Source organism: Stegostoma tigrinum, chromosome 20 (assembly GCF_030684315.1).
Source record: "Stegostoma tigrinum isolate sSteTig4 chromosome 20, sSteTig4.hap1, whole genome shotgun sequence".
NCBI lineage: Eukaryota > Metazoa > Chordata > Chondrichthyes > Orectolobiformes > Stegostomatidae > Stegostoma > Stegostoma tigrinum.
In genome coordinates, this window is record NC_081373.1 from 40,862,032 (window position 1) to 40,887,299 (window position 25,268).

A 25,268-nucleotide genomic window follows, 5' to 3' on the forward strand; every position below is an offset into this window, starting at 1 on the left:
TACTGAAGGATTTCTAATACCTCTTCCTTGTGAACCTCAATCCCATCTAGTCTAGTAGCCTATATCTCAGTATTCTCCTCGACAACATTGTCGTTTTCTAGAGTGAATACTGTTGAAAAATATTCATTTAGCGCTTCCCCTATCTCATCTGACTCCACACACAACTTACCACTACTATCCTTGATTGGGCATAATCTTACTTTCATCATTCTTTTATTCCTTAAATACCTATAGAAAGCCTTGGGGTTTACCCTGATCCTATCCGCCAACAACTTCTCATGTCTCCTCCTGGCTCTTCTGAGCTCTCTCTCTCTAGGTCTTTCCTGGCTACCGCGTAGCCCTCAAGTGCCCTATCTGAGTCTTCACATCTCATCCTAACATAAGCCGCCGCCTTCCTCTTGACCAGAGATTCCACCTCCTTCGTAAACCATGGCTCCCGCACTCTACCTGCCTGACAGGTACATATTTATCTAGGACACACAGGAGCTTTTCCTTGAATAAGCTCCACATTTCTAATGTGCCCATCCCCTGCAGTTTCCTTCCCCATTCTATGCTCCCTAAATCTTGCCTAATCTCATCATAATTGTCTTTCCCCCAGCTATAACTCTTGCCCAGTGGCGTACACCTATCCCTTTCCGTCACTAAAGTAAACATAACGGAATTGTGATTGCTATCACCAAAGTGCTCACCTACTTCCAAATCTAACACCTGGCCGGGCTCATTACCCAGTACCAAATCTAATGTGGCTTTGCCCCTTGTTGGCCTATCTACGTACTGTGTCAGGAAGCCCTCCTGCACACTCTGGACAAAAACTGACCCATCTATAGTACTCGAACTATAGTGTTCCCAGTCAATATTTGGAAAGTTGAAGTCCCCCATGACAACTACCCTGTCTCTCTCACTCCTATCGAGAATCATCTTTGCTATCCTTTCCTCTACATCTCTGGAACTATTCAGAGGCCTGTAGATAACACCCAACAGGGTGACCTCTCCTTTCCTGTTTCTAACCTCGGCCCATACTACCTCAGTTGACGAGTCCCCAAACATCCTTTCTGCAACTGTAATAGTGTCCTTGACCAACAATGCCACACCTTTACCAATATGTTTTAATATACTACATACCTCTTGCATTCCAGGCACAATTAATCTTTAAAAAGTAACTATGCCGCTTACTACAGATTTTCTACAACACTCTTTCCCCCATTCTTGTACTCTGATTGCTTTTGAATACCTGGCATAGTCTGTTGCTTCAAGACCATTTTCTGAGTTGCCGTCAGTATGTACCCAAAAGATGCGCAACACTGAGGAAATTATTCAGGGTTTGTTGCTCTGTCCTGCTGCGACTCCAACAAAATGCCAGGAAAACCCAGAAAAGCTCTCAGGAACCCAAAATAGGTACCACTGTTTTGGAGTTTCAGTCTCTGTCATACTGGAGTTAACGTTAGAGAGATAATCACCAAGTATTAGGGTTTATGTATCCAATTAGATTAGATTAGATTAGATTAGATTTCCTTCAGTGTGGAAACAGGCCCTTCTGCCCAACAAGTCCACACCGCCCCTTGAAACATTCCACCCAGACCCATCCCCCTAAAACCCACTCACCCCTGAACACTACGGGCAATTTAGCATGGCCAGTCCACCTAATCTGCACATCTTTGGACTGTGGGAGGAAACCGGTGCACCTGGAGGAAACCCACGCGGACACTGGGAGAATGTGCAAACTCCACACAGACAGTTACCTGAGGCTGGAATCGAACCCAGGTCCCTGGAGCTGAGAGGCTGCAGTGCTAACCACTGAGCCACCGTGCCGAGTAGCAATGCCCTGGAGTTGAGATCTGACTTCTTCATCTGTCCCGAGATTATTATCATCATCACCATCATAGAATCCCTATAGTGTGGAAACAGGCCCTTCGGCCCAACAAGTCTACACTGACCCACGGAGCATCCTACCCAGACCCACCTAATCTATGCACCCCCGAACACTATGGTCATTAACTTCTCTCCCCAACTAATATTTGTGTGCCCTGAACTGCCAAAAGTTGCCTTGTGGATAATCAACCACATTCTGGTCAGTTTAATCCAGAAATGTGCCACCTCATTTGATGCTGAGCAGTGTGATTGAAAATTCAATGCACCAGAGATTCAGTTATATGCATGTACAGTTACCCTGGTTATACTGATACCTAGGTAGTTTAAAACTAATGATCAATAATAGCAATGGAATTAAACTATATTCAATCTACTTTAGAAAGTATTGTTTCTTATGTTCATTGCAAATATTTATTTATTTATACTTGTGCAAAACAAGTGAATCTGAAAGTGTGAAGTCAATGAGGAGGATAGAAAAGATGTTAAATTCTTCTAATTTCCACTTGTGCTAAACAAAGAATCTAAAACCTCTAGATACTAAATTAGAAGTAATTGAAAGTAAACAACTTTAAGGATCAATTCATTTCATTTACTTCCTATTTACCATTTCTTAAATAGTGGCCTCAGTAGGTAGAGTTATGTTTATCATAAAGAACTGCAGATGCTGGAGACCTGAATCAAAAACAGAAATTGATGAAGAAACTTAACAGATGTGGCAGCATCTGTGGGAAGAAAGCAGAGTTACTGTTTCAAGTCCGGTGACTCTTTGTCAGAACCACATCAGTCTGGCAGGTGGTGCCAGACCTCCTGAGTTTCACTAGCAATTTCTGATTCTGCTCTATAATCTTACGAGGATAGTGTGCAGATCCTCCACCAAAGTCCGTAATGAACTCAACCTGATAAGTCTTCAACAATAGAGTGAAATGCTGGCGCTGGATATAATTGCCTCCAGGCATAATTCATAATAAATTTCTGCCAAACCGACATCCCATAAAACTGCCTCATCATTCCAGGTATTTGAGAGATACTTGGGAAAAAGTTATCTATAGTATGCATGCATATAGATGACTGCAAGTAAGGACCACCCCTCACATCGCCACAATGCCAAGTTATGTTGTCCATTGCTAAAATTACTGCCTGCAATCAAATTGGGAATACTGTGCCAATAACTCTGTGAATTGGTCTGATAGATTAACAACAGCGGAGGAGTTGAGATAGGTAGTGATATAAAACTGCGTATTGCAGGGACACACATGAAAATGCTAAGTGTTACCATGGTCAGCATGTTATGAACAGTGGGCCAACACATCCATGGGGATACCAGATGTAAATGGTGCATGGGCAAGAAGCAAAACCATATTAAGTGATTCTCTGCCTACATTTGAATGGATAAAAATGAACGACGGGAGAGCAGTCTCAGCCACCAGGTTAGTGTGGTCAACCATGTCAAGTGTTGGTGACAGATAAGAAGGATGTGGAGAGTTATCTTTCTCATTATCACATATAATCTTTGTAACTTTGATAAGAGCTGGTTTGATATTGTGGCAGGGGCTGTAACCTGATTGAAGCAGTTTCAAACTTAAAACTTTACCGCGTAGGAACGGGCCAGTCAGCCCATGATGTTATGCTGAATGTGACGCTAAGTAAAACTAATTTCTTCTGCCTGCCCTTGATCCATATCCCTCCATTCCTTGCATATTCTTGTGCTTATCTAAAAGTCCTTTAAATCCTCTTATTGTGTCTGCCTCCACCACCCTGGCATTCCATTCCAGGTTCCTATCACTCTGTGTGGAAAAACTTGCCTGTCACGTCTCATTTGAACTTTCCCTTCTAAGCTTAAATACATGCCCCCTCGTATTAGACATTTCAATTCTGGGGAAAAGATCCCGACTGTCATCCCTTTCTATACATCTCATAATTTTATCGGCTTCTAACAAGTCTCCTCTCAGCCTCTGCCACTCAAGAGAAAACAACCCAAGTTTTTCTAACCTCTCCTTATAGATCAGACCCTCTAATCCAGGCTGCATCCTGGTAAATCTCTTCTGCACCCTTTCCAAAGCCTCCACATCTGTCCTGTAATTGAACACTGTGTTCTAAAATGGCCTAACCAAAGCCTTATAAAGCTGCAACACAACATCCTGACTTTTGTACTCAATTCCCCGACCAATAAAGGCAAGCGTGCCATATGTCCTCTTTACCACCCTATCTACTACATAGCCGTTTTCAGAGAGCTACAGACTTGAACCCCAAGATCCTTCTGTATATCAATGCTGTTCAGAGTCTTGCCATTAACTGTATACTTCTCCTTAACATTTAATCCCAAAGTGCAGCACCTCATACTTGCATGGATTAAACTCCATCTGCCATTTCTCCGCCCATATCTGCAACTGACCTGTATCCTCTGGATCTTTTGACAACATTCTACGCAATCTGCAACTTCACTTATCTTTGTATTGTTTGCAAATCTACTAACCCCCCCCCCCCCCCACAATCTATATTTTCATCCAAGTCATTTATATATATCACAAACTGCAGAGGTCCCAGTACGGGTCCCTGCAGAATACAACAAGTCATGCATCTCCAGCTTGAGAAACACCCTTCCACCATTACTCTCTGTTTTGTATGGGCAAGCCAATTCTGAATCCACATGGCCAAATTACCATAGATCTCATGCATTTTAATCTTCTGGATGAGTCTACCTTGTTGAAAAATTTACTAACATCCATGTAAACCACAACCACTGCTCTACCCTCATTGATCACCTTTGTCAACGACTTGAAAAATTCAGTCAAATTAATAAGACATGACCTGCCCTGCACAAAGCCATGCTGACTGACCCTAATTATGCTATTCTTTTCCAAATGTGCATTAAATCCTATCCCTAAGAATTCTCCCCAATAACTTTGCAACCACTGATGTGAGACTCACCGGGTCTGTAGTTTCCTGGATTATCCCTGTTTTCCTTCTTCAACAGAGGAACAACATTAGCTACTCACCAGTCCTCCTGGACCTCTCTAGTGGCTAGCGAGGATATAAAGATCTTCGCCTTGGCCCAACAATCTCTTGGCTTGCCTTTTTCAATAACCTGGGGTAGATGCCATCAGGCTCTGGGAGCCTATCAACCTTAATGCTGTTTGAGATCTGAAAAAGATTCAGACATAGAACTCCAGCGATGATGGAGCAGATTTGAGAAATACCAAGACACTTGAAGGTATTAGAGAGGAAAGGGACCCTGGATGTAGGAGGACAATAGATTGCTAAGGTAATGACGTCAAAGAATTTGGAAAGATGTCTGATGGCAGAAAATTTAAAGGAAAGAGGGACAGTGCCTGAAGAGAGAGAATTCATTTTCATTGTCACCTAACTGGAAGCCCAGAAGGAGGATTGGGTATAGTTGGAAATAAGTTCAACATGGGCAATCAAATTGGAAGTTAAGGTAAGGGCCAATTATTCCATGGTCAGATTAAAATTTACCAAGAGCTACGTAGTTCCAATTGCATCCACTAGGTATCACTGTCAATGAATTACTGATGCCATTTCCTAGACAATCAAAGCATATTACGTGCATACAAAGGTAAATGGTCAGCTACATCTTGATTCGCAGATGGATATAGGCCAGAAGTTCAGAAGATGTTGCAGCTCCTCTTAGCTCATCCATAAGAACCCTAAACTACAACAGAATCTGGACCATTGTTGCCATGGTACGTGTGTGGCAGTGTCCGACTAAATCATCTGAGATGCCTTGGCTAGATTCATTCCTCCAATCTTTGTATTGCTCTTCGTCTAAATCACTGATACCAAGTGAAGGAGCATGCCCACACAGTCTTCAGCAGAGAGTGGCTCAGTCTCAATAAACAGAATATGTTATTATATGGATGTGTGTAGTTAGCTAATAAGTACCAATTTACTGGATAGTCTCTCGTAAGAGATCAGGTTACATTTACATTGAGAAGTAAATAATATTACTATTAGCTAGGTGGACTTGGCATTGAAACAACTGAAGCTGAAGATTTATAACAAATACACATACAATGTTTAACTTCTCCTAGGAACTGTGCCATGTGCCCTAATGGGTGGAGCTCAGCTCACTGTGTCTGTTCATACCCGAAAGACTTAGCCACGTGATATAACATTACTCCCAAAATCATTTTTTGTCAACAAATTTGTTGTAAAATCATTTCACATAATTAAAATGTCAGCATCCTATGTTATTTCTGCCCATGCCCCCAAGACTCTAAAATTAGAAATGGCTGAGGACCTGGTTGGCCTGCTCCAGGGTGAAATATTCAACTGCAGTCTGTTGCTGTACTGAAACAGTGTTGGATCTTTGGTTTCCTGAATGCCTTTTACAGAGGACAAGTTCTCCAGCGGCAATGCTGCTGTTGAATCTTTTGTTTTACTTGGAAGGTCTTTAACTTTCTCAAATTATGGCAGAAAAGATAGCTATGTTTCCGAAAGAAGTAACAAAAGTAGAAATTTCCAAGAATGGTTCTGGGGCTGAGAAACTTCAGTTAGGAGGATACATTGGAGAGGTTGACGAAAAGATTTAATAGAAATTTTCAAAAATCAGAAGAGGGCTGGTTAAAGTAGATAGTGAAAAACTGTTCCTACTTGAACGGATTTGCAAACTATAATGGCAGTAAGTCGCAGTTCTCATTGAAGGGCTGAATGGCCACCTGTATCATAGCACATGTGATTTTTTGACTTGTATGTAATCATTCTGTTCCCAAATGCATGTTTTTGGATAACTGTCATTTTACCAGGTTCATAGACATTAAAGCTAGCTGTTGTTTTGGTACCAGAGATAATGGGAACTGCAGATGCTGGAGAATCCAAGACAACAAAATGTGAGGCTGGATGAACACAGCAGGCCAAGCAGCATCCCAGGAGCACAAAAGCCGACGCTTCGGGCCTAGACCTTTCATCAGAGAGGGGGATGGGGTGAGGGTTCTGGAATAAATAGGGAGAGAGGGGGAGGCGGACCAAAGATGGAGAGAAAAGAACCTTCTTTTCTCTCCATCTTCGGTCCGCCTCCCCCTCTCTCCCTATTTATTCCAGAACCCTCACCCCATCCCCCTCTCTGATGAAGGGTCTAGGCCCGAAGCGTCGGCTTTTGTGCTCCTGGGATGCTGCTTGGCCTGCTGTGTTCATCCAGCCTCACATTTTGTTGTTTTGGTACTACATCTTCCATTCAGCTGAATTGCCTGTATCAAGAATCACTTAACTGGTGGTTATAGTGTCAAGGTTGTCTGAACCTCAGATATTGAAGATGCATTTGCAATTCCTTAAAACCTGTCAAATCAGCAGTAGCTATTAACCTGTAAGACGCAAGAGTTGTTGTAAACCAGCATAATTAACCTGGAGTGGCATATGTTATTCGGGTTCAGCAAATGCTCTTCACAGACCTATCTAGTCTTCCTCCTGCTCAAAGAAGTTATACTGATCACTGGCTTTTGAGTTCTGAGCTAGTTGAAGTTCATCAACCTACTGTAGAACTATGAGAGCAAGGTAAATGCTCAAAAGTGAGAAATGTTAGTTTTTGATGATGTACACCAGTTTGATATTGTCTTAAAACAGTAATCCTTTAATTTCATGCACTCGAGTAGGAGAAGAATGTAGTTTCATTCTCTTCAACAAGGGATAATTTAATGTAATATAGTAACATGTACTCCTGTATCAAGTTCGAAATGGGTTAGATGATGACAAACCCATATGATTGGTGTCATGTCTGTTTCAGATGAGCTGGAGTGGTAGAGTTGAATGCTCAAGAAAAGAGGTACATTGTTTAATGTGGGATCAATGAAGGCAAGTCTTGGTAGTCTAGGATTTCTTCCAAAAGGCGCTTGATGCAAGATGTTAATTTCTTTGCATAAGTAAGTGTTATCAGTTCTGTGGCTCAAAAGTTGTTTTTAACTTTTGCACAATTCTCTGGAAATGTCCTACTTTCTTTGTAAAGTTACATTGGTGTAATAAAGCTGGACGTAGCCACACAAGCAAAAGACTTATAGCACCAGAATTCTAGCATCAAAGTATTTGAAGATGTTTTGCGTTGATCCATCATGTGATGTTTTTGCACTTTAACAAATTAACAAAGTCTGATGAACTCAGCTGACTTACTATTACCGTCATTGCCTAAATTGTTCTTCCCAGTGCAATATCCACTTTAGTTTCAAAAATATCTGCAAGAAATGTATGAGATGTGTTGAGGGCAATTTTTTCTTCAAATGTCAACTGTTTACAATTTATATAAGATGACTTAGATGAAGCCATAGAGAGCATGGTAGTTAAATTCACTGATGGCACAAAGATAGGTAGGAAAGTAAGTTTATGAAGACGACATAGAAGATTATAAAAAGACATAAAATGCATGGATAAATGCCTGGCAGATGGAGTAAATGTGAAAACGAGTTTTGAGAAGATTTGTAGCTCGGGTTGAGGTTCTGGATGTGAGTTTGCTCACTGAGCTGCAAGGTTAGTTTTCAGACATTTCGTCACCATTCTAGGTAACATCATCAGTGAGCCTCCGACGAAGCGCTGGTGTTATGTCTCGCTTTCTATTTATCTGATAACTAAACTGAAAACTAACCTTCCAGCTCAGCGAGCAAACTCACATCCTAAATGTGAAGAATTTGAAATTTTTATTTCTACAGTAAGAGTGAAAAGAAACATTATCTAAATGAGGAGAAATTGGCAAGCTCTGAAATGCAGAGAGATCTTGATACCCTCATGCACAAATCGCAAAAGATTGATATGAAGGCACATTAAGTAATTAACAAAGCTTAATAGACTGTCATCATGTACTGCAAGGGGATTGAATTCAAAAGTACAGAGGTTATGCTTCCAGAGTACAGGGTACAGGTAAGATGGCATCTAAAGTACTGTGAACACTGTTGGTCATGTTATTGAGGGAAGGATGTAAGTTGTTGGAAGCATTTCAGAGAAGGTTTACTAGATTAATACTTAGAATGAGTGGGTGGGCTTTTGAGGAAAGGCCAGAAAAAATGTGGTTTGCATAATCATTTTCAATATTCGGATGGGCTAGGCCTGTATCCACTGGAGTTTAGAAAAGTGAGAGACAACTTCATTGAAAAGTTTGCAAGATCCTCAGGCATCATGGCCAGGTAGATACGAAGAGGATGGTTCCTCTGATGGGAGAATCTAGAACTAGAGGTCACCCATTCAAAGAGAGGTGTGGTGAATTTTTTTCTCAACAAGTGTTGTGTGTCTTTGGAACCCTTCCTGAAAAGGTGATGGAAGCAGAGACCTCAAACATTTTAAAGTCAGAGCTGGGTAGGTTCTTGGTAAGCAAGTGGGTGAAAGGTTGTCAGAGGTGGATGAGAATGTGGATTTGTAATTACACTCAGATCAAACATGATCTTATTAAATGATGCAAAAGTTCAACGTGTAGAATGGCCAACACCTAATCCTTTTTAAGATAACAAAGTGTGGAGCTGGATGAACACAGCAGGCCAAGCAGCATCTTAGGAGCGCAAAAGCAGTTCCCATTATACCCAGTCCTTTTTTATCTGTATCACGAGGATAGTCTTTTCCAGATAGTCTAGCTAATTGCCTCCTTGAAGTGCCTGTCATCATAAATGTGGTTGGAGTTGTAATAAATTTCTCGCCTGCCACTGCATTTAACTGCTACTCCTAGCCTCATGAATCTTGAGGTAAGCCTGGTGTGGTCTGAAGCCAAAGCCCAGAGCAGACTGGAGGCTAGGCGTCAGCATGGTCTGGCTTGGAAGACTTTTGTTCTGAACTTTTATTTCTGCAATCCTGGACTTTTTATTTCTCTATTTTTCGAAGATCTTGTAAGTGAAGAATTTGTGCCTAAGATGGCAGTGTAAGTCGCAACTTGTAGACTTTATTAATTTGAGTACATATGAGAACAAAGCTGATTCTAATTCTACGTAAGTGACTGATTTGAAAGCTGTTAAATAGTTTTTGTAAGTGGAGTTGGTATTGATGTTGAATATTTTTAATTGTACCATTACTTCAGTTGTATTACACATTGCGTCTTCTCCAGCAAGTTTTTCCAAGTATTACGATTTTTTTAAATTGCTGCATGGCGAATATGAATTACTAATAAAACTGTGTAATATTGAAGCTTGGCTGTTTAAATAAAGATTTTTACTTTTGTCTTCCTTAGCAGAAATTCTTTATTTTTTGTTGAAGTTGAAAGTCTTCTAAATGTTCTGTATTATGCACTTAATCAGGAAATTATCTTTGAGCGTATGAAGATCATTGAAATGCTCTGACTTGAAGAAATTTTGTATTTTTATCTTTTTCCAAGATTGAAGTAGACTGTTAATTCCTGCTATTTATACTCCTGAGTAGGTTTGTAGTCTTGAACAGCATGGATGATTTGCATCTTTTCTGCTTTTCCCCTGTGAAAATCACACCATTTTCAACTTTAAAAATGGTATCATGCTAAATATATAGGCCCTTTAAATTTTTTTTTGGTTTATTATTTTTCTATGTATCATTTTTTTGACAACTCTTCTTCTGCCTTTGACTTCTTCCCTCTAATGATGCAACTTAAACAGCTGAATTAATAATTTGTGTCCTTTATAGAATCATGCAGCACAGGATCAGACCCTTTGGCCCATCCAGTTCGTGCTGACCATAGTCCCAAATTAAACGAGTCCTGCTTGCCTGCTTCTGGCCCATATCCCTCTTAAGCGTTTCATAACACGTTTTAAACAATAATGATGCTTGCTTATTGAAAATAGCCATTTAAAGCCTCCTTTTAGATTCTCAGACTAGATGTTTTTCTTAAGTAAAGCATTTTCACCTTTCCTCTCTGGCACTTAATTTACTTTGGGTGCTCAATAACATCTGTGCCATACCGGCTTTATGACTTGGAATTTTCCCCTTGAAACTTTGGTCAGACCCTGTGGTTTGCATAAGCATTTTCAATATTTTTTCATTATGTCTACCCTCTTTTTTTTTTAAACCTTTTTCTGGTCGGCTGCATACTACTATTATTTTCCAGCCTTTCTTTAACTTCTGGCCTTTAACCTGACTGCCTGTTGCTTTCAGGCTGCTGAATAAAGTCAGAGTCACAGTGTATAGAGCAGCCCTTCAGTCGGTTGAGTTAAAGATGCGCTCAATTTCCTGACTGGAATTTTTCTTTATTCTCTGACTCCAAAAGATCACCACAGCTAGCATGCTATATTAGGTAGTGGTATACTCCTGCTACTGTTGTATATCTGACAGAATCTGGACCTCTGCTGACATAGCATAGAATGTGGTTGTGTCCACTTGAACCATTTGTGATGCCTCAGATCATGGGCTTACTGGCACTAATCCTTCTCATTGATATTTGTCAAAATAACTGATACTGGCTAAGAAAAGATAATCACGCAAAAACTTCAGCAGAAGAGAGGGTCAGTCTTGTTGAACAGAAATAATTTATTATTTAATAGCTGGTTATATAACTTCTTTAGTTATTGGATAGGATGCTCAATACATCAAGTGATATTTAAGATGAAGTACGTATTAATGTTGGCTACGTGGATTTAGCATTCAAATATCTGGAACCAAACTTGGTAATAACTGCATATACAAAGGTTAATTCCTCCCAGGAATCTCTGCTGATGGGTGAAGCTGATTTCTCACACTCAGCTAAACTTTTTAGAAACTTATCGTCGTATCGTTGCCACTTTCTGACCCAAATAATGCCATGCTCTTCTTGATGGCTTTCCACCCTCTAAAGTTTAGCTGATCGTCAAGTCTCATTTCTAACCTTGCCAACCGTTCTTCAGTGTTCTCTTTCATTTACATTTTCACACAAGTTATCAAATTCCTTAAAACAACTTTCAATGGATTTATTTCATGATCTAGCCCCTCTTGAACACAACAATTTCTTCCAGACCTGTAGCCTCCAAGATATTTGGATCCAAGTCTGATAGTGAATTATGGGGCAAGACCATTCTTCCTTGACAGGTAAACACATTCAGATATAATGTAGTCTTACAGATCTCCTGCCTACATAGCCCAGTGTCCCATTTTTTTAAAAAATGGTTTTTATTCCATGTAACCGATAATTAACTCTGCTAGCGAATGCTTAAATTTCAGAAAGTCCAGTCAGCAGAATATGCACTGAAAGACGATAAATTAACACCCATCACTGATTTAGTCTTACTGTGACTTTGACGCCCCAACCATTCTCCCCATCTCAGCCTCCTCACCATCAACCCATCACTCTGACCCCTTACACACCCCCTCTCGCATCACTCACACATTGGCCTCTGTACCTTCAGCTACCCAAGAACCATTATCTAGTATTCCCTCATCACATTTTTTTTTAATCCCCGTTTCTCCATAGAGTCATGAGGTAATATCTCCCCGTAAAACTGGTAGTGAAAATGAACCCGAAATAATATACAGCTCTGCCGGGCAATGTCAAGTTGCTAGATTGCCAAAAACAGAGCAGCAGTTTCAAAAATCTGAGCTAGCAGCTAATAAAACATCTCACAGCAGCAGATTTTGAATTTTAAATGTGAAAAGGCACATTGACTGTATGATATAGTGGATCTCTAGAAAATGCTGTTTTTGTTTTCCCTTTTATGAGGTATTCACTGTCATTTTTTGGAATCCACTGTAATTCTGCCAAATATTTAGTATCTGTAACCTTTCAGAAAGTAAAAGTATTTGTATTGACTTGGGCCGGCCTTTATAATGTAATGACTCTGCTTGCAGATAAATGGGATAGATTTTCATCTGGCTTGTCCAAGCAGGAATTGTAACAAAAGTGGCAAAGTATGAGGTGGTGGGGAAAGATTTGCAGGAAGGAATGAATGGAGAAGAGGAATGTAAGCCAATTTCAGACCATCTGTCTTTCCTTGATTTTATTTAAATTGATGGAAAATCCGGCAATTGTATGCATTTCATTTTGCTGGAATGTTTAGCACCTGCAGGATGAGAATCCAGTTTATCCCTGAACAGTTAGTCTGTCTGCACAAAACAACATCAGCTCATCTTGCAATTTTCCTAGGAAAACGCCATTGCAAGTTCAAACTGATTCGAGTAAAGCTTTGCTGTATTATTTAAATTTTAAAACAAAACTTCAGTTTTACATAGGTTCAGGAGATCGTAAGTGTGCATCAGTATCAGTGAGAAGACGGTGAGACTGAAATTCCTGAATATTTGTTGGCTTTTCTGCCTGTTAAAATGCTGATCAACCTGTTGCATATAAAATATCTTTAAACATGATAGAAATGACAGTGGGTTAAAACATATATGTATTAAATATGTTCCTCAGTCACTGGTTCATAACAGAAGGGTTGGTGTGTTAAAGTTAAATGTTTCAATGCTTTCCATAGAAACAGCATTCAGCATTTTAAACAGGTTAATCATTCATCTTCAATTAGGAGTTTCTGGTGCCTATTGTTACTTAACTAAATTAAAGATGGTTCATATCTGAGTAATTAAATTAGACACTAATCAGTAAGAGGAAATGGAGCTAAATATTACAGCTGCTTGTGGGCAGGAAGGCTGTCAACAGTCATTAGTGGCTGGAGTCTTAGAACATTTGGTGCTATGGCAGTAGCTGCAAATTCTTCCAACATTGGGGGCAGCTGGAATTAAGGATGTACTGATGTCTATTCTTGATTGTCGGAAAAACCCATCTGGCTCAGTAATGTCCTTCAGGAAAGGAAATCTGCTATCCTTACCTGGTCTGGTCTAAATGTGATTCCAGACCCACTGCAACGCGGTTAACCCTCTGAGATGGCCTAGCAAGCCAGTCAGTTGTACCATTTGCAGCAAAGTCTCGACAATGAAATGAAGCCTGGCACCAACTTAAGCACCAGAGGAACAGCAGAAACAGCCCTATCTACCCTGAAAAGCCCTCCTTACTGACATGTAGGGACTCTGGCTGTCTCTCAGAGTAGCCTAGCAACAGCCTGACATGGTCATACTCACGGAATCATACCTTACATTGTCCCAGATGTGATCACCACTACCACCACCCACCCTTGGATACGTCCTGGCCCATTGGCAAGACAGATGTAGCAGAGGTGGTGGCACAGTATACAGCCGAGGAAGTGCTTCCTTTGGAAGTCTCAGCATTTATCCAGACCGCGTGAAGTCTCATGGTTTCAGGTTAAATGTGAGCAACAAACCTGCTGCTGGTTATCACATACCGTCCACCCCGGTTGATGAATCAATACTCCTCCATGCTGAACACCACTTCAAACAAGCGCTGAGAGTGGCATTACACAAAATATGCTCTGACTGGGGGATTCAGTGCTCATCACCAAGACTGGCTTGGCAGCAGCACTACTAATTGAGCTGGTCGGGTCCTAAAGGACACAGCTGCTAGACTGGCTGTGCAGTAGACGTACAGGGAACCAACAAGAGGGAAAAACATATTAGAACATAGAACATTACAGCACAGTACAGGGCCTTCAGCCTCGATGTTGTGCCGACCTGTCATACCGATCTGAAGCCCATCTAACCTACACTATTCCATGTACGTCCATATGCTTGTCCAATGACAACTTAAATGTACCTAAAGCTGGTGAATCTACTACCGTTGCAGGCAAAGCGTTCCATTCCCTTATTACTCTGAGTAAAGAAATTTGACCTTATGCTCACCAATCTGCTGATTGCAGATGCATCTGTCTATGACCGTATCAGTAAAAGTGACCACTGTCTTCTCATTGAGAATACCATCAGAGGTTTCAAACGACACTATCACTGTGTTCAATAGGACAGACTGTGCACAGATCTAGCGACTCAAAACTGAGCAAACATGAGGCGCTGTAAGCCATCCACGGCAGCAGAATTGTACTCCAGCACAATCTGTAATCTCCTCATGGCCCGGCATATCCCCCACTCAACCATTACCATCAAGCCAGGGGATCATCCCTGGTTCGGTAGAGAGTCCAGGACAGCATGCATGAATCAACATGAGGCAGGTCTTAAGTTGAGGTGTCAAGCTGGTGAGGCGACCAAAGAGGACTACTTTCATACCTAACAGCAAAAGCCTCAAGTAATAGATAGAGCTAAGTGATCCCACAACCAACTGATCAGATCTAAGCTCTGCAGTCTTGCTACATCCAGTTGTGAATGGTGGTGGACAATTAAACAGCTCGTTGAAGGAGGACGCTCCACAAATATCCCCATCCTCAATGATGGAAGAGCCCAACACATCAGTGCAAAAGATAATGCTGAAGCTTTCTCAGCAACCTTCAGGCAGAAGTGCCAAGTTGATGATCCATCTTAGCCGCCTCTAGTGGTTCCCAGCATTACAGATACCAGGCTTCGGCCAAATCGATTCACTCCATGTTTAAGCAAGAAATGGTTGGAGGCACTGGATACTATAAAGCTACGGGCCTTGATAACATTCTGGTAATAATATTAAAGACTTGAACTCCGGAACTTGCTACCCCTGCAGCCAAGTTGTCCCAGTACAGTTACGGCACTGGCATCTAATAACAACGTGAAAAATTGCTTGGATATGTCCTGTGCTTAAAAAGCAGTATAAATCCAACCCAACAAATTACTGCCCCTTCAGTCTACTCTCGATCATCAGTAAAGTGATAGAACAGTTGATGCCACTTTCCATCAAGCAGCACCCGCTCAGCAATGATCTGCACAGTGACGCCCAGTTTCAGTTCTGCCAGGGTCACTCAGCTCCTGACCTCATTACAGCCTCGGTTCAAACATGGATGAAAGAGCTGAATTCCAAGGTAAGGTGAGAATGACCGCCATTGACGTTGACTGAGTGTGGCTTCAGGATCCCTAGCAAACCTGGAATTGGTGAATATCGGGAACAAACTCTCTGCTGTTTGGAGAGAAGATGGTTGTTGGAGGTCAGAAGTCTCAGTTCGGGACATCTCTGCAGGAGTTCCTCAGGGAATTGCCCTAGGCCCAACCATCTTCAGCTGTTTCATCAATGACCTTCCCTCCATCATAAGGTCAGAAGTGGGGATGTTTGCCAGTGATTGCGCAATGTTCAGTACCCTTTGCAACTCCTCAAATACTGAAGCAGTCGTTTGTTCAAATGCAACAAGATCTGGACAACATCCAAACTTGGGCTGATAAGTGACAAGTAACATTCACACCACATGAATGCCAGACAATGACCATCTCCGACAAGAGACAACCTAAGCACTGACCCTTGATATTCAATGGTACTACTATCACTGAATCCTCCACTATCAATATCCTTGGAGTTACAATTGACCAGAAATTCACCTGAACTTGCCACATAAACACTGCCTACAACAGCCAGTCAGTCACTAGGAATATTGCATCACGTTCTCTGGTTAAGCGTCCTGTCGTTGACCAGGAAATTGAGACTGCCTCATTTTTGTAAAACGCCTTTAAAATCTTGCTGCTGGCCCAGCTTACCTCTACTTTACATCCCACTGTCCAGGGGCAGCTACAGGCTGTCTGTGTTAGAGCTACCCAGTATTGTGGCAAGATCGAGCAGCGTGGCCTGAACAAGGTTTGTAGCCCACCAGAGAGGCCTTGGTCCCAAAATAACAACACTGGCTTTCTGCCAAATCAGGCCAAGGTAGCTGCTGGCTTGTTTCACTGAATAACTTGTGGGGAAAAGAACTAAAATCTATCTAGTGGTTTGCAGGGATGAAGGGAGAGAATGGGCAGTGAATCTTGTATTTTTAATGACCTCTCTGACAATCTAGAGAATGGGATTTACAATCTCTTATAGTCTTCTATTTATTAGTGTGGTTGTTCATACTCAACTCTGGGTATTCATCTCCTAATGTAGATGATGTTGTAGTGTGATGGATAAGTCTTCACTGAGGGTGTGCAAACAAATTGAAAGCTACTTTCAAAGCTGCAGGAATTAGTAGGGTTTACAAACTTGATATAAAACAGGTCAATTGTCTACATTTCCATTTCATAAAGCAACAGGTCACTAAAATTGCATAAATCTCTGGTTTTAAAAAAAATCTCATTACAAGCACCAGTTCGATTTCATTTCAAAACTCTGACAACTAATCTGCAATAGTCAGGTTTCCAGCAAAATAATTTTGGATGAACAGGGACAACTACAAGTAATCATTTGATTCCCACGTCCAAGAAGCTTCTGTTACAAGTTATTTCAAAGAAACAATGGAGAGTGCTGGAGAAACTCAGCAGGTCTGACAGCATCTGTGGAGAGAGAAATTGAGGTTAAGTTTCCAGACTTAAAACATTAATCCAGTTTCTAGCTCATCGTATGCTTTCAGACCTGCTGAGTCTGTGCAGCATTCTCTGTTTGTTACGTATTTTCAGCATCTGCAGTCTTTCTTTTATTGAAGAAAATAAACGTTGACAACGCAACTGTCAGACCCAGTTAAGATATGTCCTTTGAGGAAAATAGAAAGTTTTTAACAGCTGGATTTTAGCAGCTTGTGTTATACATGATGTCTTCAGAGAAAATGCTGAATAAATACACCACTAATTCTGAGCTCACCGAAGTACGTAGCAGTTATAATACAGAAACGGATCATTGGGCTCAACCAGCCCATGTCAATCTTCACCACACACATAACCAAATAACTGTAATCACATTTATCAAGCTTCCTCCCTATACCTTCAATCTATTTCTCACTAATTTAATCTCATTGCCCTTCAAAACCCACTTCTTTCTGACTTCTCTGGAAAAATCTTTTTTCCAAATTACTTACAACTGCACTTTCACAATCACTTACCACCAGTGATCCCTTCACCTAAACATTTCTACCTACTAATTTGCTCAACCACACCCTCACACCTCCTTTCATGCCCAAGAATGCCTTTTCCACAAAAAGCAGGACAGATCCAGCCTGGCCAATTACTGCCCTGTCCGTCTACTCTGAACCATCTAAGTGATGGAAGACATTATTAACAGTGCTATCAAGTGGCATTTGTAAAATAATAACATGCAACAGTAATACCCAGGATGGAATCTGCCAAGGTCACTCGGCTCTGGCCTTATTACAGCCTTGATCCTTGCATCCCCACTATCTACATGCTGGAGGGTTATCATTGACATGGAACTGAACTGGACCAATCCTTGTAAATAAAGGTGACTATGAACAGGTCAGGGGCTAGAAATCTGTGATCAGTAACTTATCGTGTCTTTCCTGTACATTGTAGGTGGTAGGCAGGCATAAATCAGGACTGTGATGAAATACTCTCCATTTGCATGAATGAGTGCAGCTCCAACAACACAAGCAGCTTGGCATCTAAGACAACTTTGCCTGTGTGTTTGCCACCACTCCAATGTTCACTCCCTCCACCACCGCAGCTCAATAACAGCAGTGCATAGCATCTACAACGTTCGCTGCAGTAACCCTTCAAGGCTCCTAATACAGCACTGCCTGAATTTATAATCTGTACCACCTGGAAGGCCAAGACAATGGATACATACAAACACGCCACTGCACGTCCCCTGCAAGTTACACACCATCCTGACTTGGAAATATATTGCCATTCTTTCATTATCCTTGGGCCAAAATCCTGGTACTCCCTTCCGAACAGCACTCATTGACTGTATAATAACGACTTCAGGAGTTCAAGAAGACCGTTCACCATACCTTTAGGTAATTAGGGAAGGACAATAAAGGCTGGTCTCTTCAGCAAAGCCGACTATCCAGTAAAAACAACAAAAAGCAACAACAAAAAGCAACAACAAACGCAAGAAGTTTCTGTATTCTTTGTTACAAAGGTTAAGCCCATCTGACCAGCTATCATTGCTAATTTCCACATGCCTATAGCCTCACCCTGCTTAATTTCTCCAATTTATATCATGCTCCAAACTCGAATTCCTATCTTTCTCTATCACTATCTTGAATTCACATCACTCTTTCTTATCTCTCTTCATTTACTCCTTAAGATCTTCTTGTCCGTAAGTTAGACTTTGTATTCCTCAACTATATTTCCATTAAATTATTGACTACCCAACTTCCTTTTATGGCTATAATTTTAGCTTATTGTTATTAACAGTTCTTTATTTTTAGCTACAGGTTTCTCCTTCTTCAAATCTGATGCCAGCACCACTCCCCAAAAATAAACAGCCCTCAGTCCCAAACTACAAAGATCCTGTTCCTCCAAGTTATTTTCTTCTCCAAACTCCTTGAACACATTTCTACCTCCCAAATCCATATCCATCTTTTGCGGAACTGGAGTTACAGTTTCTCCAATCAAGTTACGGCTCCTGTCACAGTACCAAAATGCATCGGAATGAAGTTACATTTGTACCAGACTGTGAGATCTTCTTGATCTTCTCCAACTGTCTGAAACCTTAGGCGAGTAGAAATAAATAGCTGATGACTAAGTTAGCAGGTTATCTCGCACATAGAGCTGGAGTCGGAACTATTTCCGTTAAAGTCATTCATAACTATGGTTTTCATTCTGTACAATCTATGATTTCTGATCAAATTCAGCCCAAGAGCTAATTTTGGAGTATTTCATGGGAGGTTTCTTTTTGAGTCCCAATGAGTTTTCTTGTGCTATCTTCCCAAACTCACTTCATATCTGTGCACCACACTGCTATGGCACACTACTCATCCTATCTTGACCCTCACCAGAGCCACTCACTGAGACCTCCTAGGATTCCTAGTGCCATCTTTGAAATCTAGTAATGCACCCAGTCAGGCGATGGCAGTCGCAGACATGTCAGACAGAGAGAAATTAACTAAGACGTGGGTGGCCAGATGGACAGGGGTGCAAGAATCCTGTCTTGCTATTCAATACTCAGTTGGAAAATAAAACGTTACACTGTCAACCTCCAAAATCTCCTTACTGCAGATCTCGCGTGATTCTCCCTACTTTCTCAGCAATACCCTTGCCATTCTGTGGCTGGGAACATGTATCCTAACATATGCATGTTGGCTAACTATACAGTGCTTGGTGGGAAAGTAAGGTAAGGAGGCTTCAAAGGGCTACATACAGGTCAAGTGAGTGAGCAGGATGGTGGCAAATGAAGCAAAATGTGAGGAAAAGTGAAGCTGTTCACATCGATACAAACGTAGAAAACTGATTATTTTAAAATGATGAGAAGCTAACAAATGTTGGTTTTTTTAAGAGGTATTTGACTATTATGTAAGAAGCACAAATTTAACACACTGGCACAGCAAGCAATTAGAGAAGAACATACATGGAACTCTGAAAAGAGATTGAAGAAAATAAAGGAGGTGTCCAGAGCTTTGACGAGACCATAGTCAGAGTACCTAACACAGTTTTGTCCATTGTACACAAGGAAAAATAAGAAGTGATAGCATTAAGGCAGAACATTCAATGATTCTTGAGTTAAGAAAGTTGATCTATGTGGAGAAATCAAGTAGAATGAACCCAAGCTGTTGTTTTAAATCCCTACCACAATCTCCATCTGCGAGCTACTACATTTATCAGTCCCCCTAGCAACTGTCCAAGGTGAACACAGTTGTTTACAACATGGGTGTCATATTCTACACTGAGTTGATCCTCCACCATATATCCATGCCATCATTAAGAGCGCCAACCTCAACGTTTACTGACTCTACCCCGTCTCAGCTCATCAGAGATGAAACTCTTGCAATTTTTGAAAAACAATCCTCAAGATTTGCTATTCTAGTCAGCCCTTATTTTTATACTTTGCATGAGCTTGAACTCATCTAAAGCTCTATTGCCCATTGCGACATGCCCCATGCCCCATGTCCCATTCACCTAGTACCCATGTTTAAGTGACTGCCATTGGTTCTGTTGAGTAACACCTCATCCATATTTCATCACCATCCAATGCTTTTAAGCTCTGGGATTCCCTTCACAACCTCTCCACCATCCATTTCAGAGAGTTCATAAAGTTTTCTTGTTTTAACAAGCTTTTGGTTATCTATACTAATACCTATCAAAAAAACTGAAATACTGAACCCATTACCCCATAAAACCCTTTTTGTGCTGTAGTGTTCACATGCTCCCTCTCCTTAGATTCCTGAGTTCAGACATAACCACAGAAGAGGGGTAGACAGTCACCTGCTACAACGCCCTCTGCAGCCTGCTTCCTGGTTACCCTTGGCCCAGTCCATGAGGAGATCCTCCAATGCGTGCCTGTAGGTTAGGAGTATGGGGCTGTAGTGTAACTAAAATTTTTAAGATCAGCCTCTTTAGGAAACTAAACTGCCACTGCAAAGATAAACATTGCAATTCCTTCGTAGGTGAGATAGAATAGCTTGGATTAACTAATGAGTCATTTTGGCCAGAATGCTGTAGTACTGAACTGACTTTTTATCAGCTGCAATACGTTGGAGAGCATTTTTATAATGCTTTTAAAGAACTACTGTGTATGCATTATACAGCACTAATATAAAATCGTATGGCTTTTGTCTTTTGTATGATTCTAAGTTTACAAGATGTTGTTATAAAGTTAAAGTTCTGTTATAGTTATAAAGTTATAAAGTTCTGTTGTTTTTTTTTACAGACAAATTCAAAAGATTGTTCATGACATTCAAAAGAATGACGGTGGGTTTATGAGCAGGTTTAAAAAGTAAGTTGAATTTAGACCTCATTATACATTTAGAAATATATTTACTGATAAGATGTCAACCAGAGATCTTCAGATATCAACTAAAGATCTCCATTTAGATCCTGAAATAATTGTAACTTCAGTTTGTTTGTTTGTTTGTTTGTTTGTTTGTTTACTTTTGTTACATGAAAAATACATGCTGAACAATCTTTCTTCACTTTCCTTTCTCTGTGTATATCTGGACATTCTACACATTACGCATTATTTTGAATGTATTTAATCATATACAAGTCAACTGGTCGTCACATAAAGCAGATAAATTTTATCTTACAAATGCATTATTCTAATGAAATGTGATGTTAAGAGTTATGAACTTTGTTATTAATAAAACAGACATACTTGCAAAATTCCAAATTTGTTTGCTAAATGTATGCTTTACTTTATCATTTAACAATATTCCTTACCATATTACTTCCTCTGTATTCTTACAATTCAATCCCTTGTATACCATTGATTTCTTTTATATTCTTCTGTTGATGACTGTGCTTTCAGATATCAAGGACCTAAGCTCTTGAATTCTCTCCCTAAGCCTCTTCACCTCCCGACCCATCTCCCCCCCCACCCCACCCTCCATTTAGATGTCCCTTAAAACTGACCTCATTAACCAGTTTTTGGTCACTTACTCTTCAGCCTCCTTTGGGTCCATGTAAACCTTTGACTAATTATTGTAACGTTAAATATTGGAGAATGTTTTACTGCATGTATAATTACAAGTTGTGGGTTATGCACTATCCATTGGAATGCAATAATTTATATTTAGTTTTATACATTTTATAAATTTTTTAAAGGACATATTTTTAAAATTAGAAGTGCATAACAGATATTTACATGTTACATATTTGCTTCACTAATATTTTTACAGTCATTAGCTCCATGGAGAAGTTTTTGACAAATTGATTTATTCTGAACAGCTAAGAAGTTCTCAAAGGCCACTTTGATAATTCCTCCCATATTTGTCTGATTGTTACTGGTTTACATAAATTTTATTATGGTTACAACTTGCGGAACAAATGCAATCTTTTGTAACCATCCCTGTTTCTTCTGCATCCCTGACTAAATGATGCAAAATGCAATCAAAATAAGTTTCACCCATTTTGACCTAAACCAACTGTATTTCTGGGCTCCAAACATTCTCATACCCTGCAGGTGTGCCTTGTGTAGGAACACCCACTTGAATTCACTTTTGTCCAGATTTGGGACAGGGAATATGGTAGCTACTGTAACACCTAGAAAACTGCAGCAGTAATAATGGCTGCTGACCTTGAGACCTTCTGGCCATAGTCCAGAAGCTGCAGCCAAATCATATGTCTAGTCCGAGATAATGGGAACTGCAGATGCTGGAGAATCCAAGATAACAAAGTGTGTAGCTGGATGAACACAGCAGGCCAAGCAGCATCTCAGGAGATGCTGCTTGGCCTGCTGTGTTCATCCAGCTACACACTTTGTTATCTTATATGTCTAGTCTAACTGGTCCCTGTTTATTTTCAGATACGATATACCTAGATGTTTATTGGAGAATGATATTTGCAACTTCTTCACAGGTTCTTTATTCTGAGAGGACTAGACAAATTCAGATTTGGCCCTCTTCCATGCAGAGACTCAGAAAAATTAGACAGTATTTTGACCTCACTCCAAACTCACTGTGGTATATTGAAATGTTTCTGTCTGTTCGTTTGGCAACTTTTGCCCAGGATTTTCAACTGAAGTGGGTAGGATAGCTATTTTGAAGAACTGACATCTGTACTTTTTTCTTTCTGCACTGTGTGTCAGAAGCAAAGTTCTGAGTACCACATCTACACTACATTTCGTGGGGTATGAATTTTAATGGTGACTGCTTGCATCTTGCTCAGCCTTCGGGGAATATTCTTTTCAGATCAAATCCTATTGTTGTCCAACATACACACAACTGCCCTTTCAGAAGGATCATAATTGGGAGAGGAAAACTTGACTGTCGTTTTATTTTGTTGTCCTTCCGATTTGAGGAGACCTAATGCTAATAAACCATGAACTGTATTTAATTTAAGACCTCTTTTGATCATTCTGACCCAATTACATGCAGGATAAATTCATCTGAAATTCTTCTACATAATTAGGTCACCTTTTACATGATTTGACACCTAAGGAATTATGTAATTGCATTCTTCCCCTGAGGAATTAAAACTTGTGTAAGTATACATAATTATGAATTTTTTTTTTCCTTCGTTCATTCATTCATGGGATGAGGATGTTGCTGGCTAGGGAGCATTTATTGCCCATCCCTAATTGCCCAGAGGGCTGTTAAGAGTCAACCACATTGCTTCTGGACTGGAGTCACATGTAGTCCCGACTAGGTAAGGGTGGCAGTTTCCTTCCTTGAGAAACTTTAGTGAACCAGACAAGATTTTCCTGACAATCGACAATGGATTCACAGTCATCATTAGATTCTTCATGCCAGATATTTATTGAATTCAAATTCCACCATTTGCCACGGTGGGATTCGAACCCAAATCTCCAGGAGCGTATCCGCATCTCTGGATTATCAATCCAGCAATAATACCACTTGACCATTGCCACCCCTCGTTAGATGTACTTTTTTATGGTCTGGGGTTGTCCATTGGAAATTTAATTTGTATCACAGACATACAAAACTTGAATATAATAACTGATCATCACTGTCATTGGATTTTCACATATCAGAGGATTTTTTGTCTATATAACTAAATCAATTATCATAAAATTGACATTTTCTCTTGCCCCATTTGCTTGTAATGGCTGTGAAATCTAATCTGGTGATCAACGTCATTTAGGAGACAAAACTATTCGATCAGATCTCCCAGCTCTTAATCTTTAATTCTTTTTCTACTGCATGCATCTTATGTAGCTTTAATCCAAATGAGTGTTGTTGTTCCAGTCTGTTTTACTTTAGAATTGCAATGCATTTCTTGCTTCTTAATGTGATAATATGCATAATGTTTCCATTTCATCCTGAATATTTAGGGAGAGTTAACTAAATGTTAAGAAGCTTCCAACGGGGAGTTTGATCTGAATGGTAAATTAATCGTCTCCAAATCTTAAAAGACTGAATATTAAATGGAAAATGCACTCCTATTTAAGTCATGTTTTGGAGTTATGCTAATAAAACCCTCATTTGTTAATAAAATCCTTATTTGCTAAGCTGTGAGCATTTCCTCCAACTCATAGGTTCCAAAATGAACAAGTGGCCCTGATGCGCAAAACTGGGAAAAGTACTTGGGATCGGTACGATTGAACAAAGCAAGCCTGTTTTCCTCTTCACTGTGCTCTTGAACTTGTGTGTCAATGTGTCTTATACCTTTTTAAAGCAGCATAAATGGCGTGAAATGTGTAGTCCACTTTTTTGTCTTTAACTTTACTAATTCTTATGCTGAATATGGAATAATCACAACAGTTGATATTCTGGGACCGATAATTTCTTATACCCATCCATTCAAAATAACATCAGGCTTCAAATTTTGGAACAAAGGAAAAGATTTATGCTATATTTAAATGGCTTGTTGCAAAGTATTGTATTTCCTTGAGAATAAGTTTTCATGGTGTTTTGTTAAAAGAGATTTGACATTTTAGAATGAAAGTAAGTATGAAGGCCAGTTTCACAATTAAGCTAGAAATGAATTATTTGTATACATCGGTTTTACCGATTGAGCATTAGTTCCTTCTGCCATACTCTTCCCTACAACTAGGTACTGTCCAAAGCAAAACCATAGAATCGTGGAAATATACCACACAGAAGATGTCCTTTGGCCTATCAAGTCGATACGACTACCTACATACTCCCACTTTTCCCACACTAGGCCCACAGTCTTGAATATTATAACACTTCAAGTGCTCATCCAAGAATTTTTTTAAAGGTTGTGAGGTTTTTCACCTCAATTAC

General features: G+C 40.2%; 1 protein-coding gene across 8 annotated transcripts in view; it reads left to right on the top strand.

Annotated features, from left to right (window-relative positions):
• blnk (B cell linker) overlaps nt 1-25,268 on the top strand; it is a 205,153-nt gene that overhangs the window by 110,410 nt on the left and 69,475 nt on the right. For 3 of the 8 annotated variants that reach the window (XM_048551118.2, XM_048551123.2, XM_048551121.2), the window contains 2 exons: nt 21,272-21,337; nt 24,557-24,613. In XM_048551118.2, coding sequence (XP_048407075.1) covers nt 21,272-21,337; nt 24,557-24,613 — 123 coding nt within the window. Of the gene's footprint in view, nt 1-7,624; nt 7,743-21,271; nt 21,338-24,556; nt 24,614-25,268 lie in introns of those variants that run through there. The other 5 variants (XM_048551119.2, XM_048551126.2, XM_048551124.2 and 2 more) reach the window with 3 other exon arrangements.